The 21806-nt window shown below is 39.4% G+C and overlaps 1 protein-coding gene across 4 annotated transcripts in view; it reads right to left on the bottom strand.

Annotated features, from left to right (window-relative positions):
• Positions 1-145: 145 nt before the first annotated feature.
• Positions 146-21806, bottom strand: part of TMEM255B (transmembrane protein 255B) — a 39322-nt gene continuing 17661 nt past the window's right edge. For 2 of the 4 annotated variants that reach the window (XM_072133058.1, XM_072133061.1), the window contains 7 exons: positions 20594-20656; positions 19276-19365; positions 9489-9569; positions 7958-8037; positions 6013-6172; positions 1956-2096; positions 146-686 (listed from right to left, as the gene is read on the bottom strand). In XM_072133058.1, the coding sequence (XP_071989159.1) occupies positions 519-686; positions 1956-2096; positions 6013-6172; positions 7958-8037; positions 9489-9569; positions 19276-19365; positions 20594-20656 (783 nt within the window). In that variant the 3' untranslated portion in view covers positions 146-518. Of the gene's footprint in view, positions 687-1955; positions 2097-6012; positions 6173-7957; positions 8038-9488; positions 9570-19275; positions 19366-20593; positions 20657-21344; positions 21463-21806 lie in introns of those variants that run through there. The other 2 variants (XM_072133060.1, XM_072133059.1) reach the window with 2 other exon arrangements.

Below are 21806 nucleotides of genomic sequence, written 5' to 3'. Positions count from 1 at the left end.
ACAGATAAGACACCAATGATCCCCTTTTCTCCTTGCCTCGATTTGTAGAGACGCGGCAGAACTGATGGTGAACGTCATCTTCATTTTTTTTCATGATGGTATTACGAAGTAAAGACTGATGGGTAATATTTTATGCAGGGGTTTTATTTGCTCACGTTTACAAAAGAGTGACATAGGAGTAAAGGGTCGAAGACACACAGATTTCAAGAATTTTACAGTTGCAACAATGCAATGAAATAATATTTTTAATTCCGTTTGTATCCATATCTAGAACTCCTGCAGTGTATATATACATAAATAGAACAGTTAGATTTTGAAGAAAAAGTGACACTACATGAAGTTGCACTTCGTAAAATGTATTGATGGAAGCTCTGTCTCATCTAGACTCTTCTAATCTTACAACTGATGTGAACAGTTTTTCAAAGAAAGTAAATATTTAGTTGGTGGTTTCATTAGTTCTGCAGAAAGCCCTTTTAAGTCTTGTTTTCCAACCAGTGAAAACTCTGATGGTCCATGAATCAAGGAGCATAGGGCGGGGGTTTCTCACCTGGAAGCAGGATCGTAGATGCATATTGAGAATGTAAATTTGAGGAAAATCCATTCATTGAGTTGGAGTGGGATGGATTTTGGATATCATCCGATAAAGAAATGTCTGCAGAGGAAGTAGCAGGGTAGGAACCTGATGGCTATAGAAGAACAATAATATTTGCATGAGAAGGAGAAATATCATGCTACAGTATTACTCATACCCTAGGTTTTTGATTTGAAGGGGTTATCTGTAACTTCAATATTAGATTAGTGAGGTTAATAATCTTTCATCCTCTCCCAAACAGATGTTTAAAATGGTTGCAGTGCTCAGCATAAATCTCTATATATTATTATCTCTTCTCTAAGCACACCATTCCATGCTTATAATAGCCCCTGAGGTAATTAAGCTGTAGCTAGTGCTCTACCCACCGATGGCTTTGTGTCCCAAATTGCCTTATATGAGCTCAGTCCATCATCACATTAAAAAAAAAAATGTCAGTCCAGAGCTCTCTGCACCTGCGCACTGGTAGTAACATGCACAATGAAGGCAGGGTGTTATGCTAGCTTCATTGAAGCATTGTGAGAGGAAGCGCCTAGAGCTCTAGCGGACTCACATCTAGGGGAGTAAAAAATGTTTTTGTTTTATTGTGCTCAGGGACAGAGCTTATATTGGGAATTTGGTACGCTAAATGATAGGTCCCTAGTGCCCCAGATCACCCTGATGGGTACTCTCTAATTCAAAAGGAGGGGTCATTTATCTTTAGTCAGGATATTTGTGCATGTATTTTGGACTTATCATTTATCTCCGAGGTTGATATATCAGGCATGTTTGTCTGGAATTTTTTTGTGTTTTTTTTTTTTTTGTATCATATTCTTCTGCAACCACCTTCTAAACTTTTACCTACGCCTGCTCAGTACTGGAGTTTATTTGCAGCAAAATTGTGGCATTTTACCACAATTTTTTGTTATACTTTCACATCTGGATTTTAAAGAAATATCGCATACATCTGGATTTTAAAAATTGTTACGCAGCTAATTTTGCTAGGCAAGTGAAAAAATTCAAACTTTGGTGCAAATATGCAAATGCACCAGAATAAGTTAGGAAAGATTTATATATTTTTTAAGAGGAAAAAAAAGAAAAGCCAAAGATAAATGACACCCAAAGTTTTTGTTGTTTGTTTTTTTTATACCACTTCTGGCTTTGGCTCAAAAAAGTGCACAAAAACTGAAGTGAACTTAAAAGGTATCAGAAATATAAAGGAAGTATAAATACTTCTTCTTACAAGATCCACCCTCATAGTCAGTAAAGCAATGCATGGCAGTATAAAAATACACTTCAAATAAAGTTAACCTGTAAAAAAAAAACCTTTACACTAAATACTTTTAAAGACAGTGATGAAAGGCAGGCAGTAATTTATTGGAATTACCTGCAGAGGTAATGGATATGATGCATAGGAAGGGAGGGAGGATGTAGGAGAGCAAAACCCAGTGTAGGTTAGTATTTGTTGAGCTGGGTTGTATAGAATCTGTGGTGGAGGGGAGCTAAAGCTGTGTTGTGAAACTGGTGCCTGGAAGACAGAATAGAAATGGTTAGTCTGAAGGACATATGACTGGGCCTGCTAAAAGGGAATGTATCATTTGAGGAAAAAAATATTCAGATCTTTTGTTTCTATAAAGGATTTCATATGAAAAGGATTCACAATGTGAGTTTTTCATGTGAATAAATATGTTGATTGAAATCCTGTCCTTTTAAGGTCACTTTTGAGTTTGGAAAGGGCATAATCTGCTGATGCCATTCCAAGGGAAGAAAGAAGGGCTGGGGCATAAATGGCAGCACATTTGAGGCAAAATTGTGTCTTCAATTATTATCAGGATACTGCAAGTAAGACAACCAAGAGCTGGCATCGGAGAGTAAAAGTGTCTAACCTGTTTAGAAAGATTAACAAAATTAATACACAGCATGAGCCATATGATATTATCTTTTACCTCACTGGTCCAGTTTTAAACTGCCTGAATGTAAGACTGTAACAAGATGTTTTCCATTTTGTTATTTTCTAAATCTACTATATAAATGTTAACTTTTAGTAACAAACATCATTTCATTTATTTTCTTTTGGCTTCTCTATAAAACACCAGGATTTTGTTAAAAAAGCAGTCTTAAGCAGGTCATAGGGTAGTTACATGCATACACTGAGGAGGTATGCATATGAAAGTTCATTCAATGAATAATTAAAACTGATACATTCCCTTTGAAGAGAGATTATCAGCAGCCAACATAGATTACAGGTACCTACCTTGTAGTTCCAAAAGGCTTTGTCATTTTTGGGGGGAAAAACACCCCATGTTTATGCTGCAAACAAGCTTCTCACTTGTTGGAGAGGTTGGAATTCTTAGTATTTAACCTGCATTAACTTACTATGGATTTTTTGGATTTTTATAAATTTGATCCATTTGCTGTATAAGCTACACTAAATCACTTATGCTGTGGGTTTTGTAAGTGCAGCATGTCAATTTAAATAATGTGATTGTGATGCAATTGAGATACAGTTGTGAGGCAATGATACGAATGAAAGTTGACAATTTTGACAGTAATCCAATTTTAAATCCTCTCAAATTTTGGGCTAGAGAAGGAGGGAAAAAGCCCCTCCCCTCTTTTCCTTAACCATACCATTGACTCGCCCCTTGCCCCACCCACAAGCATAGTATAATATTGACCTTAATGGCTCCCACATAGTATAATGCCCCCTTCCTGTGGCTAAACCCCATATGGACCTATATAATACCCCCTCTTTAATTTTATTCTCCCTTTACATTTGGTCCTCCACTTTTGCTTATCTCCCTATAATAATAATAATGCCCTAGCTTTCTGTAGTCCTACTCCCCCTCACATTGTGTTGGCCCTCTTCTCTGCGCTTGGACCCTGTCCTCCATTCCCAGCATATTGTGACTTAAGTCCTCCATCGCATTCATATTGTGGCCCCTCTCCTCCCTTCCCTTAATATTGCGGCCTCCTGTCGAACATCAGTTTTCCATATTTCCAAGGAGATTTCCAAATTTATTTTTTGGGGACCATTTTTGTTTTTAAAGAGATTTGCAATAAATAATATTAGAAACTCGCTTTATATCACAGCATTTTCAAATATGCACCCCTAAAACTATCAAACAGTTTTTAGAAAGTTTGTTAACCATTTGAGATCTTCATAGTAATTAAAACAAAATGGAGGTGAAATTTAGAATGGTCTAATTGTCTCAGTGATCCGCTCATTTAGCCCCAAAATTTACACATTCACAAAAGATAAAAAGAGAAAACCCATCTTAAAATTTGTCATGCCATTTCTCACGAGTATGGAGACACACCACATGTGGACGTTACAGTGAGGCACAGAAGAGGAAGGAGGGCCATGCATTAGCCAGTTTTGCCCTATAGGGATTTTTAGTTGGTTTATTGGCACAATTTTTTGAGCTATAAAATATTTGTTTTTCCGTTAATGTTGCAGTGAGAGGGCTTATTTTTTATGGAATGAGATGCATTTTTCAGTTACGGTATATTAATTTATTTTGGGGTAACATGCTATATTTATTCTATGGGTCAGTACAATTATGGCGATACCAAATTTCTATATTCTTGCTTACATTTTACTAATTTTGGAGAATGAAACCTAATGTGGGGGAGAAAATCTGCAATTTTTGCATCCCAATTTTCCAAGTGCCATGTCTATTTTAAATTTTGAACTACAGAGCTGGTTGAGAGCTTGTTTTTTGCGAGACATGTTCTCCTTGTTGTTGTACAGCAGCACTTTTTTTGTATAGATACAATTTTTTGCTCACTTTATTGCATTTATACGGAACAAAATCATGGGGTTTTCTTTAATATTTTATTTTGACGTTCATTGTGTGGCTTCAATAATGATTTTGTTTTATTGTATGGGTGATAATGGACACGGCGATACTTTATATGTGGGGTTTGTATGGTGTTTTTCACCTTTTTTGTGTTTTAAGTTTGCTGTAAGTGTTTCTATGTAACGGAGCTTTGAAATAATTTTTTTGTTAATTTAATACTGGGCTGACACAAAGACCTGTACTGGTCAGCTGTTTAGCAGTGCATCAAGTAGTAGCAACCATATAGGGAAAGGAGCTGAACGCAGAATTATCTATCCACTATAAACCAGCCTGGATCATTTTCACTTTGTGAAGATTTCAGAACATCTGATCAGGGTCTAGGTGTTGGATTCCAAATAATCTGATGCTGATGACCTATCTAAGGCCAGTCAAATAGAACAATGGTGTAGAATCCTGCCTTCATGTATGGTCTGATAAGGTCTAAGGAGGAAACTTTGACTGAAATGTGATATGGATTTTATTATTGTTTATTAAGACTTTATTAGATGAACTTTTAGGTTTCATGCATCACTTTTTTTCTGAAAGCTAACCGTTTTTTTCCTTAGATTGTGGGATCCTTGGGATAAGTCATTAGCATCTTACATGGCTCCCAGCTTGGAAAACTGCTTTAGGCTTCATACAGTGTCAATTGAAAATTAAAAACAATAGACTGTCTTTATAAAGAATATCCAGGGAAAGAGTGGTCTATTACAGTTAGAGGTCTTGAAAACTATGTCATGGAGATTGTGTTTAATAAAAAAGATAATCTTTTAACTCGCACATAATTTGCACTGGAGATCAAAATTAGAGAACAACACACATTTTCCTACAAGAAGTCAGTGAAACATGGCGGAGGAAGTGTCTTGGTTTGCGGAATGTTTTCTGCAGCGGACATCTGATTCAACCACATGGCAGAGTGAATGCAAGTCTGTATAAGAACCTTCTTCAACAACAAGTGGTGCCTTTCTTGCATTCTTCACTAAGCCAGCAATTTTCATGCAGAACAACGCCCTCTGTCACACAGCAAAATGTGTAAAGCAGATCCGTGAAACAGAAAACATTGAAACAATGACATGGCCAGCCCATATTCCTGTCTAAACCCATCAGAAAACCTCTGGAAATCCTTGGTGACAAAATTTTGGCCATGAAACCCACAACAGTTACAAAACTGTGGAAGAGACTGGAAGAAGAGTGGACCAAAATCATACCAGAGCAGTATGAGAGACTAGTAATATCGTGTCTGCTGCAGATGTGCTGAAGCAAAGGCTTTTACACTTTCTACTGATTGGTGACTCTTGTACCCTTCTGTGAATTATAATCTTTCTCTGTGCTACAGTCATTGCTGTTCTCAAATTAAGATCAATTTTTTTTCCCCAAAATTAATTTTTATGTGTATATACTTAAGTAACTGTAAGCCACTGTTCTAGCGACATGGTGTACCACTAGATTGTATGTGTGATTACACTATTTCTGAAAAAAATCAAGTGGTCCTACATTGTTCTCTAATTTTTATCTCCAGTGTCTCTCCAATTCTTTTGTGAAAATAATAAGGCCATACTATAATTCTGTGCTTTAAATAAAAACACATGTATGAGGGAGACCTACCATATCTTTAAATGCTCCAATAACTGCAGCAGTGATAATGCCAAGGAACAACCCCACGATATTAAGGATGGTGCATGTCCACAGCAGCCGGTATAAATGAACAACGTCCTGGCAACTGTTCACACCTATAAATTCATAATAACTGGTGGCCTCGTCTGAACTGCCAAAATAAAGAAAGAAAGGTCAAGGGAATGGTTTTGTTCCAAGCGGCATAAAGCTGTTAGAATAAGACTTGTATATTTTAGTGTATTTACTGTGTATTTTAGGTGAACACATTTATCATCAGCTAGTAAACTATATTTAATTTTCTACTCTCAATTCCTATTTCTGTACCATTTGTTAGGACTAGTAAAAACAATGCGGAATACATGTATTTTAACTTTGATTTTTATGTATGGAAGTTTTTTCCTCCGCACTTAAACTACTAATCATTAATAACTACTAATAGCATAGATTGTTAATATTTAATTTGTGGGTGTTCACCACCCAGTATCATTGCAAATCAGCTACATGCAACATTGCTGGGGTATACCCATACACTAGGGATAGAGGAGGAAGCAGACAGATGCACTTGCAGTTTTGCTATCTGTCTGCTAAAATACAGATGGATTTGTTTAATGCCTGATTCACATTGTCACTGACTGATCAATCTGTCGGGACTGAACCCTGGGCATATAGACGAGTTTTTTAATAAACCAAAGTCTAGCTAAAGCAAGCATAATATCTCTGACACCACATTTGTTATGTGTTTTTTACACTTTTTGTGACTCACTAAATTAACAACTCGGCTAAAATGGTCATCAACTTTTCAACATTTTAGCCATTAATGAATCAATTAGTATTACAGGGAACTCTATAATATATCTTTAAAGGGGACCTGTCACTAGAATTTTACCCCCCACCAGTAATACCTACCGGTAAAGGGTTGAACGTCCTCCACATCCCACATAAAATTATCTGCTACTGAGGGTCTATACCTTAATCACAGCCATTTTTCTGAGATGCAAATGAGTACACATGGGCCAACTTCTTACTTGATTGACAGATCTGTGTTTTATTGTCTTTTCAAATCTCACCCCGGGCAGACAGGGAGTCCTCTTCCTGCCCTTACCAATGGTGTACCTCTCACTGCATTTTGTATTTAGCAGTGAGTACTAGGCCAACATATTTTTTTAAAATATGTAAATTAGCCGTTAGTGCTCAGACTGACGTCACCATTGCCTCTTGGCTTGTAATCACAGGCTCTTATTTTATTCAGCCCCGCACTGCTATTCCTGCCTGCTACTGCCTGAGGCAGTATTCCCGCCTGCTAAGAGCCAGTCGGTGATGTTAGAGAGCCAGGGTTTAGAGAGAGCGCGCAGGAGCTCTCTCCTCGCTCTTCAGGCTGGACTTGCATTGCGGGGCGTGAATAAATTAAAAGCCGGCAATGCCAAGATGTGCTCAGCCAAGTGGTTCCATGTCATTATATTTTTTTAAAACTCTTTTTCTCACAAATTGTGCAGTTACTTTACTCGCTAAGAACAGTTCCACTTAGTGCATAAAGAAACATGCATGTAAGTGCTAAACATAAGTGAAAATGATGGCAGATGTCCTTAAAGAGCACAGTGCTTTCTTGCCCACTTACTTTGGCTCTTATCATCCTCCTACTGTTGTATACTACACTAATGGACTATTGCTTATAAATGTGACACATTGAACCAAAATGTTGACATGAAATTAGTCAGCAATAGCTGACAAAAAGTTGTAGATTTATCATTAACTTAGCACACTTTATTGCTTTCTTCATTCCATTTTTGGAATATTATCATTAAGTCATGTTGGAGGATTACAGTCCTTTGAGGTGACAGAATCTGTTTGACTGGCTCACCAAAACTCCTCACCTATGTCTGAAAAATTATAGTTATTGTAAATGATATGTAAATGAATCAAAGCATTGCCTTCATACTTTTCACAGAGATCACAGCAATAGCATGTATGAGTCCGAATTCTTAGCTGACAGGGGCTACTTCCAGTAGAGCATGTTACCTGCACAGGACAGAAAACATAAAAATTGTAATCATAGAAACAATTACTAACTATACTATACAGACTTTTCAACAACATAAGGATAGTTTGAGGGTCCACGGCAGGTTTGCACAGACTTTATTGTCATACCTCTCAATGTCAAACAGCCACACTAGTAACCAATAGCCGTTAAGTGCCCTCTACAGCACAATGCCTCAGAAATTATAAGTGCCACTGTACCGCATTTATTATCCCCTCAGAAATCAAATAAATAATACAAGCCCCAGACTAGGCAATAAATAATATTACAGAACCCAGAATAGACCAAAAATACACTGCCAAAACCAGACAGTTGATAATGGAGATCCCAGTTCAGACACATAATAATGATGGAGACTCCCCTCAGTATAGACAATTATAATAATGGAGACCCCAATGCAGACAATAATAACAATAATGAAAACCCCCAGAGCATATAAGTACTAGATTTTTTAAATTCATGAACACTTTCAGCGATCATTGGTTTCTTCAAGCAGGATGGTGTGGGCTGCAACTTGAGTCTTTGTAGATGCCAGGCTGTGCACCTCTGAGCCCCCATTTCCTTAATAATTCCAGATTATCAACCTAAAGTTTCATGCACACAATCGTTAGGAGGGCCGTTGTCTGGCCACAAAATTGGCGGCCAGATCACGACCCCTATAGAGGTCTATGGCACGGTGCGGTGAGCCCTCTACATCTCACGGCTCTCACCATTCATCTCTACTGCACCTGGTTGCGTGTCCTGGTCATAAGTCCTAACTTATATACACTGTAATCTACTCAAAAGATTAACATTTATGAAAACGTATTCCTGCCATATATATCAGCCAAACCGAAGGTTGATGTCTTTAACTTAAATTATCAAAGGTCCTTATAATGCAGTTAGCTGTATTGATAAGAGCTGTGGTCAGGACCGGTGGCTGTTCTTTTTGGCTGCAAAACTGTGCCAGTATTACTCTCATGCTACCTCAAATATTCAATTCTATCACAGGCTTGCAAAACTAAATTAAAACAACTCAGTGGGGCACATTATTGTATTTCTGCTGCCTTTTTTCAAAGTTGTCTGCTGTCGGCACACTTTTGTGTTTGAATGTATTTTCGTCTGAAATACAGAAGAAAATGTGGTTTTAGGTGGTGCGAGTTTGCACATTTTTTGTTTGCAAATTTTCAGGCACATTTTAAAGTATGTAAGTAGGTATGGAAAAGTTGTACTTCAATATGCGCCCAAAAAATCTCTAATATGCACAAAAATACGGGGTAGAGAAGGCGCAAATTAAAGAAAACATCCGCCTTGCGAAGATACATTAGGAACATTTCACCGTACATACCAACCAGCAAACTAATAACACTCTGGTGTAGGCTAAAAAACATGCACCAATATTCCCAAAAAGGCATATTACTAGGAATACAAGAAGTTTGAAAAGTAATCTTACTTCGGTTTGTTGTGTGTCATAAGCAAGCCCTGAACCACTGGCATAGAATGTACATCTCCCTGTGTACAGAGGTCTTGGTTCCTAAAAAATTAAAGGCAGTCAAATATCTAGATCAAATAAGTCACACATTGCAAACAGTTTAGAACAGTTTTGGTGCATGCAGTAATAAAACAGAATAATAGAAGGATTTATCAGAAAATGACATTTCTTTCCTTTCTTAGTTCTCACATCATTCTCACATTTCTCACAGCAGTAATTCTCACAACATTCAGACAGCTAAAATAGAGTAAATGTTTGAAACCCCATTAAAATAAAGAGAAAACAATCTTTAGTATTTACAATATGCACATTCAGACAGAGAATTGCAGACATATAACATTGGAAAAAATTGACAGTCTCAAAGTAACAGTAACAAGTCCTTTGGCTCACCATTTTCACATATCCTAGAGCACACAAATAAAGCTGCTTTTTTTTAACATGTACTGTCTTTATAAATTGTGTAAATGGTGATCTCTTATTGGACATTGGGATTCCCCTTTTCAACTTTTGTTATCTTATGCATAGCGTTAGCTTACCACTTCCAATATTACCCACATTATTATAATCATGCAGAACTGAGTAATGGAAACTATGTGTGTTGCCATGTTAGCGTCATACCTCCCTGCTAGGGTATATAATCTTTACTATAAAAAAAAGTACAGTGGTTGCCAGCTGGCAGATAAAGGTGGCTCATGCAGGAAAGCAAGGCACCTGAAGAAAAAATATTAATGTACATTTTATTGTACACAAGTTAAAACCATGCATTCTTCCTAAAGGGATTAACGTAAAATAAAAAAATGGAAGGTATGAGGGATTTTAGGCTAATTTCACTTCTGTACAAAAAAGACCATAGAATCTTTGTAAACTGAAAAAAATGTAATTTTGGATGCTTCTTACGTTCAATTTTAATTATCCAAGACAATATACACCAATTCATCAAGCTTCTTCGGGTCTCCACCACCAATGGCAACCACAATATAAACAATGAAGCGATAGTCCACATGGAAATGCGAAGAAATAGCCTTATATTTAGACTTCTGCACAAATCATACAGGTGTTTTTTTCTTCAATGGCAACTTTTCACCAATATTAACCCCATCTGTGCATGTGTCGATGGTTGCTTAATCTACCGTTTCATGGACAGCGGGGTGCCGGAGCTTGAAACACCATGGGGCACATTTACTTACCCAGTCCCTGCACGATCCCCGAGGTGCGTTGTCCCAAGAGGATGAAGTCTGCCGTGATTCAACAAGAGCGTGCGCCCGAGATCCTGCATGTGTCGCTTCCCCGCTCAGGTCCGCCTGAGTTCATCTTCTTCACGGTGTATGTGAGTGCATGTGTTGTGACACAATTTGAATTTTAAATCCTGTGCTTAGTCCGAATCAGTCGGGTTGTCCAACGGCCACCCCCCCTGATTTGTGTCGCATGAAAGTTGGTGCAATTGCGTAAAAATCCAACCGCGTGTGCCAAAACCCCTGTTAAATGCAGCACAAAACGGAAATAGGAAACCCGACGGAAATGCGGTCCGCAGACCATTAGTAAATGCAGCTACTCCATGAAGCAGATCGGCATCACACGTGTCATGTGACATTTCAGGGCTTGGCTCCTTCCTCAGACATGTTTAATTTTAATTACAATTGAGGAGGTACAACTTTTATTTGCTTGTTTTTAGATCATATAACAGTGAGCTTTTATATATTTCTTGTGTAATTGGGTCCCTTACTTTTCCAGTAATTGCTCAAACAATTGTGAATGTACTGCATCGGAATGGGGCGGTTCCAATTCAAATCATTACATAACAGCCTTGGGAGCCTGGGTTAGGTGTTATGCATACGACTATGTGCTCCATCTGGGCTGGATCCCGGGTGAAGCACATAGCCAGATGGAGAAGCAGTGTTCCACCCCCCTCTCCCTGTCTATAGTAAGCCGAGTGGCCACACCAGAAATCAGGGCAGGAACAAGTCTTTTGCACCTCGGCTGTCTGGCTTTTTCACGTTGCCGTGAGACACTACGTGATTACCTCATCATGAATGAGTGTAATAGACCTAAATGGGGGCGTGCAGTAAGTAAAATTAAAAAAAAAAAGTTATTGAAAAGAAAGCTAGACAGTTTCATTAAATAGTTAGGACTTAAACAGGAAAACACTGATAATTTCCACAGGACACTGTATGTTTATTGAACTCCTGCTTTATCAGCACATGCTGTAACTGAAAAGTACATGGAGTCTTGTGCTGAACTTTTCTTTCTTCATTATGAGGAACATGAACAAATAATTTAGTAGATACCTGAAATATTTGTGATAAAATAAAAATTTTTGTGTTAACTGCATATCTTCCAAATGGCTATAAAGCTGTAGTTAAGCATTTTAAACACAGTTAAATACTGATCTTATTATGTTTGAGTTATTTTGCAATGTACATAGAACTATATTAATCTTTATAATCTAACCAAGCAATCAGAACAAATGCACAGCCCGGCAAGAATGCAGACAGCTAGATTAACACCAGTCATTTATCACCCAATGTGCTGTGACCTTCTTCTCAGCCAAGGAAACCAAGAATTCAGTTGGACTAAGTAAAACTAAGAGAGCTTAGAACAAGGTCAGCCATGATAATATATACAACTCTTTTTTCAACGGCACATACAAAAGGTAGAGTGGAAGTGGCCTGAGGGGCTAAATTCTGAAGAAGAGTGAAGAAATCAGGCAATACCTTTTGAGGCTGAGTATATTTGATGGTGAGCTTTCGAGAATACTAGTTCTCTTCGTCACACATGATGTTATCCATAAAACAGAAAATTCACAGCATTTTATACACACTAGGCAGTGATCATCAAAGGATGTTAAGAAAAACTTTAAAACAACAGATTGATAAATACAGGGACATCTTATTTACAACAGGACAGCAATAAACACACTAAAACCTGTGAGGCGAGACACATGAGCCCTGGCTCTTATCTTCTTGTGGCCTCCAGGTAAGAGGTAGGAGGTCATGAAGCTGGCATGAATGTTAAGACCACTTTGCAAGGTGTTGAATCTCCTCATTAATTTATACTCCCATTCTTTCCTTTCCCTCTGTGTCTTAAAATGTCCCAATAAAATAGTGATCTGCAAATCTTCCATAGCTCACCATCAAATATAGCCTCAAAACGGTATTGCCTGATTTCTTCCACTCCTCTGCTTTCCATGGCTAACACGGTACAAATCACACTACAGGCTAAATTCTGGACTGCCAAATTATGTTAAAAAGTGGTGGTGTTATATTCCTCTCACCTTTTTACATTTGCTGTCACAAATAGGATGAAGCAACCCTTAAACCATTCACAAACACAATCACTGTCCACATTGAAATATTCCAAGAGCTTGTAGCTATAACACTTGCTAAGAGAGCTTTCTAATATAGGTCCAGAAGAAGCAGTGTGGGCATTGCTCTGTTGGGTCCACCTATACTATCCAGCAGTAACATTTGATAGATCAGGCACTTCAACAAAAAGAATCTGGTGAAGTGAAAGGGTCCTTTGATGTGGTGGTTTGATGCTTGAAAGGAGTAAGGATTCATTAGGCAAATTGATTCCAACAAGGATATATTTGTCCATAAGACCACTTTGAAACACAATGACCTGCCTAAGTGTTGTCATAAAATAGCACAAGAAGAGGCAATAGGGCTATTACGTTACATGAGAGTGATATTGTCCATCACAGATGTATGAAATTACACCTTTAACAAGCCAAAAGTGCAGTGCCTTCCTCCAGCCTTTTACAGGAAATGCAGTGGAAGAAATAAAAAAAACAAAGGCTCAGTCAACAAAATTATAATGTATGCAGGAGTCAAAGACTCTGTAATGGCTCATTTACCAAACCAGACATCAACTGGTCAGCCCATTCTCCGTTCTCCCATGGTAGCAGAATTTGGGACTTTTACCCGAGAGCAAAATAATACCTGGCTTGCCTCCCAAATGACAATGACCATGTTAATATCTTGTGATACACATATCTGGACATGGCCGGCCTAGAGAAAAGCTCTTGAAGGACACATATTTGTGGTGTAAACCTATAGTAGAATTGTAATCCTGCTTATAATGGTACTGAGATGAGGTACTTTTTGCATACCATATGATCAGGCTGCTGCCACAACAGCTCAATGGGGGTTGAGATCTGGTGACGGGATGGTTCCTCCATTACAGATAGAATACCAGCTGCCAGCTTCTTCCCTAAATTGTTTCTACATAATCTGGAGGTGTGCTTTGGGTCATCGTCCTGTTGTAGGATGAAATTGGCTCCAATAAAGCGCTGTCCACGGGGTATGGCATGGCATTGCAAAATGGAGTGATAGCCTTCCTTATTCAAAATCCCTTTTACAAATCTCCCACTTTATCAGCACCAAAGCAACCCCAGACCATCACATCACCTCCACCATGCTTGACAGATGGTGGAGGTGTCCGCTGTCCAATGTCTGTGTTCTTTTGCCCACATTAATCTTTCCCTTTTATAAATCAGTCTCAGATATGTTTCTTTCTTTGCCACTCGGCCCCAAAAGCCAGTATCCTAGAGTCACCTCTTCACTATTTAATGAACCTGCCAGTTGAGGTCCTTTAAGGAGTCGGTTTCTCACACTAAAGACTCTAATGTACTTGTCTTGATGCTTAGTTGAGTCATGGGGCCTCCCACTTCTCCTTCTACTCTGGTTAGAGTCCGTTTGTGCTCTCCTCTGAATGGAATGGCCTTACTTTCTAAGAACAAAAAGAGACTATTGAGTTTCAGATGAAAGTTCTTTTTTTTCTGGCCATTGTGAGAGTTTCATATAACAAACGAATGTGATGCTCCAGATTCTCACCTGGCTCAAAAAATGTCAGTTTTATAGCTTCTCTAATCAGCCAAACTGTTTGCAGCTGTGCTAGCATACTTCTTACACAGTTAGTAAACACAATGGGGCACATTTACTAAGGGTTCGCGGACTGCATTTCCGTCGGGTTTCCCGACTATTCCCGATTTGCACCGCATTTAACAGGGGTTTTTGGTGCACGCAATCGGATTTTGCAGCCAACTTTCATGCGTCATAAATCGGGGGGCAAGGCCGTTGGACAACCCAACTGATACGGACTAAGCGCTGGATTTAAAATTCAAATTGTGTCACAAGCCATGCACTCACGTACACCGTGAAGAAGAAGGTGAACTCCGACGGACCTGAGCGAGGAAGCGACACATGCAGGATATCGGGCACACGATCTTGGTGACTTCATCCTCGTCGGACAGTCCGGATCGGGGATCGCGACAGGACCAGGTAAGTAAATGTGCCCCAATGTACCATTAAACCACTGGAGTGGTAGTTGTTGGAAATGGGCCTATATAGATGTAGCTATGTAGATATTGCATTAAAAACCAGATATTTGCAGCTAGAATCATCCTTTACCACATTAACAATGCATAGAGTGTATTTATGATTCATTTAATGTTAGCCTTATTAAAAGGAAATGTGCTTTTCTTTCAAAATTAAGGAAATTTCTAAGTTACCCTAAACTTTTGAGCGGTAGTGTATATATAAATAAAGCACACTGGATGCTATTTTAACCAATGGACAACAAACTTGTGTATGTTTATGCAGTTGTACACATGGTAACCTCCCATCCAATGTATCGATAGGGAAGACATTTCTCCCAAAATATACCTCCAACAGAAGGAAAAATAGCTTTAAAAAGGTTTTGTTACCCTCTAGTCAGCCTAAATACTGCCATTTATAATATTTTTACTATAAATTCTTATGATTGAAATTTTACATTAAGTTGTCCCAGTAAAAAACATTTTAAATTTATGAGATGCAGATATGCTTTACACCTACTGAAGAATCTTGACTAGTTATCAGAATAACCAAGATTCAAACCTGCTCTGTAGCAGGTCATATGTAATACTAAAAGTTACAAATTAATATCCTTCAAGTGGAGGTGTATGCCCTCTAGTGGACAATGTGGTACTACAGTTTATGTCCATTTATTGAAGACGTAGGTACACTATACTTTGGATTGGGGTATTTTAAAGACATATCATCCTTCTTCAAGTAGGGCAATACTCTCATTTACCCCATTTAGGACACAATGTTTTTATTTTCTATTAATATAGTTGGTTAAAAAAATCTTCCATCAAAATCCATCCAAACCAGGGACACTTATTCATAGATCCAGGTGTTGCCCTAGGTACTGTCACGTCTCTGCCCCTATTGGAGCTGTCAAGCTAACGCTTCAGCCCATAACCCCTCAGCCCATAAACGCCTCAGCCCATAAACTGCTTCAGGCTGCGTTCACATGGTGCGTTTGCCTTATGTTGGGAAATGGACTGAGCAAAATGCTTCATTACATGTAAATACCTTTTCTTAATAGCCGCATTTGTGTGATGTGTGACATTGTTTATCATCAGTAGCGGATTAAGTGTCCTATTAGCCCTGGAAAGTTCACACGACTAGAGCCCCCACAACGTCCAAACCAACATGTGCCCAGATGTTAACACTTAAGTTCTACCCTATATCCTCTATATCCTTAATTTTGTACTGTCCATTAAAGTAATTTAATGATAAACTTCAAATAAACTCTTATAACCCATCTATTTCTAGAAGCCAATCACATTCCCTGTCCATGAAACCATCCAACCCAACTACAAACTACTGTCCCCGACAGTGTCGGAGATCTGGGCTGCTAGCCCAGGCTGGCCAGCCTCTGTGCGCCCTGCAGCTGAACTCTACCCCCAGAATCATGTCCCGAGGCCTAATCTCCTCTGCCCAACCAAACCACTGCGGCGCATACTGATTTTTTTTTAAGGTGACCAGGCCGTGTAACCTTCTTACCATGGTCCCTTGGAAAAAAATTGGTTGCTCAACAAATACCCTATATCTAACCCCAAACCATGTAATGTGCCAATTCCAGCAGCCTCCAGTCTAAAATGCTCCCATTCCCATAGTGCTGCTTTTTATGTCATCTGTCTATATAAGAAGGGGGCTACAGAAAAAGGGGCTACTCTAATATTGGCAGCAGCCGCACCTCATTAATGAAATGTCCACAGCAGAGCCCCCCTTTAATGTAATACGTAATGCGCACAGCCGAGCCCCTCTTTAATCTAATGTCCACAACAGAGCCCCCCTTTACTGAAATGTCCACAGCAGAGTCCCCCTTTACGGAAATGTCTACAGTGGAGCCCCCTTTAAAGTGATGTCCACAGCAGAGCCCCCCTTTAATGAAATGGCCACAACAAGTGGCCACAACAGTCCTACCCCAAGTAGTCACAGTGCTGGCCCCAAGTATTCACACTGCTTCCCTCATGCCCCAGTAGGGAGTGCTACCCTCAGGTAGTCAATGATCTGCCCCATGCCCCAGTACCCAGTTCTCCCCCAAGGTAGTCACAGATCTGCTCCATGTCCCAGTAGTCAGTACTGCCCACAAGTAGTCACAACAATGCCCCCCTGCTCCAGTACCCAGGGCTGACCCCAAGTAGCACATTACTGCCCCCCATGCCCCAGTAGCCAGTGTTGCCACCAAGTAGTCACAGCACTACCCCATACCCCAAAAGCCAGTGTTCCCCTAAAGTTGTCACAATACTGCCCCATGCTTCAGTAGCCAGTGCTCCTCTCCAGGTAGACACAGGCTGCTTCCATGCTCTAGTAGCCAGTGCTGACCCCAAGTAGTCAAAGGTCTGCCACCATGCCCCAGTAGCCAGTATTATTTTCAGTACCCAATAAAAAACACTTACCTTGCTCCCATCTCCTCTCTGCATCTTTTTCATAGCTGCTGCACAAGCGAAGAATGATGACGTCAGCTTGCACCTGGTCATTTCCGGCCATAGGCCTTTGACCCAGCACACGCTGACATCATCACACCTCCCCTGTACAGCAGCTGCTATCAATCAGAGCTTAGGGTCTGTGTGATTGATGGAGAGCAGCGGAGCACTCCGGGAGCTGAGAGCTCCAGTGCTACAATGCCTCAGAAATGGAGTGGAAGCCCCCACTTCTGCCAGATCCCACCCCCGATGTAGTGTGTGGTGCAAGGGCCGGGCAAACGCGCCTGGCGCCTGCTCCAGCATTACCTGCCCCCTTCCCCTATGGAAGGGGGGGCAGTCGGCCGGGTACCAAAAATGTGTCTTTTATTTTTAATAAAACAACTCCCCCAGCCCGGCTGCCCCCCTTCTCTGCAGGCTGCCCTAGGCACCATGCCCCCAGTGCCTGGCTAATACGGCCTTGGTAATCATTTTATCCATGGCCTCTTTCCTTCTGAAATCAACTTTTACAATTATGCTAATAAGCCCCAGGGGACTGCTTAGCCCCTCTATGATTGGGGTTTACAGGCTGTTACACTATTTGACTTCCAGCTGAGGTACTGAAGTAGTTTTGGGTAAAGATTTCTATGTTTTTTTATGTTATTATTTGAACATTAGCTATTACCTATGCTTTTTTTTAATTAGTTAGTATTATTATAATAACCAACATCCTACGAAGAGAGTTGTTATTGTTTGGGTTCTGGTAAAACAGGATTCACAATATTTAGAAATAAAGAAAAGCCTCTGATTAGCTTAATGGGGTTTTTGGCTTCTAAAATACAGTAATAAGGAAAAAACACAATGTTTTATTAATAGAGCTAAATAAACAGAAAAGGTCTATTTCATAGATATTATAAGCTACATAGAATCACTAGATACTGTACATCATAGATTTGAAGAATAACTTTAGCCAAAATCTTACTCCGGACCAAAATGTCAAATTCCTTACTTTAATATATTGGAAACATGCATAGTCTTCAGTAGTTTCAATCCTCAATTAACCTTACATGATTTTTATGAATTCCCCTGGTTTTCTATAGGAGCCTTTATTGTTTTATTCCAGTCTTTTGCCATGGACACATAGGTGAAGGGCTAATTATATGTAGAGATGTTTTGTAGCACTAGTGCATGAAAAGATTCAAAGTGTGTTTTCCTAATTACCATATGTACTCGGGTATAAGCCTAGTTTTTCAGCACAAAAAAATGCTGCTGAAAACCCAGACTCGGCTTATAATCGAGTAAAAAGAAATATATCAAAACTCACCTTTCTGACTTCCCCCGCTGCTGGCTATATACTGGGGCAGGAGTCTGGCTATATACTGGGGGATATGGGCTGGCAGGCTATATACTGGGGGGCAAGTGCTGGCTATATACTATGTGGCAGGGTCGAGCAGGCTATATACTGGGGAGTATTTCCAGTATAATGCATTTCCCACCCATGGCTTATACTCGAGTCAAAAGTTTTCCCCAGGTTTTTGTGGTAAAATTAGGGGCCTCGGCTTATACTCGGGTCGGCTTATACTCGAGTATATACGGTATATAATGTACATTAATTCACATTACTACAATTAAGGAAATGGATTTATTGGCAGTGTCATGTGAAGTCAGTGTTGCCATATTATTTATCAGTTTCTGATAAAAAATATTTCCAATACACATTCAGGTGATCCCCTACTTAATAACACCCGACTTACAGATAACCCCTAGTTAAGAATGGCAGTCTTGGTGTTGGTAATTTACTGTACTTTAGCCCTAGGCTACAATAAACAGCTATAACAGTTATAAAAGGTGTCTGAAGCTGCCTGGGGTTACAATTATAAAATTTACAGTTCGACTTGCATACAAATTCAACATAAGAACAAACCTGCAAATCCTATCTTGTACGTAACCCGGGGACTGCTTCTACTCATGTCATTTAATGAAATAACACAGATAGGAAAAGTTGGAAATACTTACAATATGTCGAGCAGCAAAAACCCCATCAACTATAGCACAACAAAATGCTGCTACCACTCCAAAGCTGATAAACACGATGGAGGCTACTAGCTGGAGAGACAGAAATATATATTAGATACAGTGCTAAGCCATATAAGCATTCACTAAAGGCAGAAATGTGTACTACCACCAAAATCAAGCATGATAAACCAGGGATAGTTACTGATAGATCCTGGCACCATGACTAGCCGCCTTCTAAAATAAACTTTTATAATTATGGTCATGGTCATGAGTCTGAAGGACTCGTGAGGCAGTTCCCAAAGCCCCTCCATGCTGCAGATTCACAGGTTGTTACAATGTACAAGGAGCACTTCCCCCATCCTACTGTGTGCTGAAACTTCCTGTGCTGCAGTGAAATTACATCAGGAAGAGAGAGGGGAAGTGCCGAGCAGGAGCAGGCTTGGCAGCATGGAAAGGCTCTAAGAACCGCCGCAGTAGCCCTTCAGTCTCATTAGCATTACAAATATAAGCAGATAACCACTGTCACAGTACCTGGATCTATAAGTGTCCCTGGTTTATCATGCTTGATTTTAATGGTAGATTTTCTTTGCAAGGAGTGCCTTCTTCCCCCACGGCACAGTACTCTGTCCACAAACTTTGACCAACATATGGTCTGCAATTATATAAACTTCAACATTTTTAGGCTGCCTAATTTCCTGGAATCTTTACTGTAAAATTTCGTACCAATGCTGGCAGATTTAAGATTGGTCGCTATGAACTGAAGACAAAATGGTATATTTATTGATCTGTGGACTATGACTAACTATATTTAGAGATCAGTTTTTGTTGTGCATTATCCTGGCAGACAACATTATCTGACCATGGTACAATCTAAATAATCATTCCAGAAATCCTAAATGGAAGCAGCACTCCAGAAATTCACAACATTTCAGTTTCTCCATGGAGCCATATGCAAGCCATTTTCATTTGTAGACCCAAAAGTAATATAATCTAAATGAGATGATAAAAGCAATGGAATCTGTTTTTAACCCATCACATCCATTAGAACAGCAGACACTGCTTCCTAAATTACAATGTCAGGGAAATATGACCAGTAATGGCTTCCATTTACCATTGTTAACAGGATGTTATTATATAATTTCTGTTTATCTTTCTAGTGTTACACAAATGTTTCACAGACCCACAAGCACTGCTGGGATGGGACTCCCTGCATCACTTTGATATAAATATGTTTGTTAAATGTTTTTCGATTTTTCTTTTTCTTCAATTATTACTTATTTGCCATTTCCAAAAAAAAAAAAAAAAATCTTTTTCATACCATTTGTTTCCTGTTTTCCACAAGATGAATTCCAATTACACCTAAGAAAGATCCAAAGCCAAGCTGATAACGAAAAAATAAAATAAAAATTAGACCCGTTTGATGCACTCAGTGTATGGTACATATCATTGATGTCTGATAATATTCAGAAACTAACATTTATGTAAACATTTTAAATGGAGAAACTTTGCAATTATTAAAAACAGCAGATAAAGGGACCTTATAGGGCTGGTGGCTAGCGGCTGCATTAGCTCTATACCTGCATCTTGCTTCATACACCCTGAGCCCATAATAGTCTGCTAAAATTCCTTGTATCCTGCACGACCCTGTATGGGGTCCCCTTTCCTTCACTCTCTCAGGAGCTCATTCAGATGTTGCCGACCCTACTCACAGTGGATGAAATTGGTGGTGGAAAATCCATGTCCTAAAGAAAGACCCTGGGCTGGACAGTCTCTTGTTAGACGTCTGCCTAAAATACCTGGATTTTCTTGGCCCTGCAACTGTGGTTTATATCGAGTAAGCTTTTAAATGGGTAGCTGCCTCATCCATAATAATGCAATAATTGTTGTTAAATTAAAACCAGGTAAACAACCGTCTAATAACATCAATACATAGGACACAGATAAAAGCAATGTCCAATTCACCTGACCAAGATGGAAAAGTTTTATGGACTTCTGGTAGTCTGTGGCTCCTGTCTCTGGATGGATTAACCTACTGAAGATGATAGCCTTTCCTAAACTGCTATACTTACTGGACAAAACATGTCAAAACACAAGGGCCTAGAAGCTTCTTTCTTCTGTGAATTCCCTGTTCTTTTACATGAAGGTGAGGGGAAGATTTAAGCTTTATTTGTCCATGCTGCAAAGACCAGAGAACACAGCTTTACCTGACCCGTTTTACTAGCCCATTTTTTGCACCTGTGCTCCCCATGGCCTGTACTTGAACCATTTAATTATATATCTCAACATCTCCTTCCAACTAAATGATGTCCAGGCAAGTGTGTTACCATGTTAAGAGAATGTCTGGCATTTAAGGGACCCAAACCATATACCCCTTTTGGTTACACCCAGGGCTGGATAACTTCTGGGGATGGCATAAGAGTGACTTTGGATCTGGCAGAAGCTTGGTTTCTCTGGGTCTAGGTGGCAAGAGTTGCTACCAACACTCTGGGAGGAGGAGTCACACAACCCATTAAAAACATATTGATCCATTT

This window comes from Engystomops pustulosus, chromosome 2 (genome assembly GCF_040894005.1).
Source record: "Engystomops pustulosus chromosome 2, aEngPut4.maternal, whole genome shotgun sequence".
Classification (NCBI taxonomy): Eukaryota; Metazoa; Chordata; class Amphibia; order Anura; family Leptodactylidae; genus Engystomops; species Engystomops pustulosus.
The sequence above is the reverse complement of the archived record's forward strand: the minus strand, read 5'-3'. Positions and strand labels throughout refer to the sequence as shown.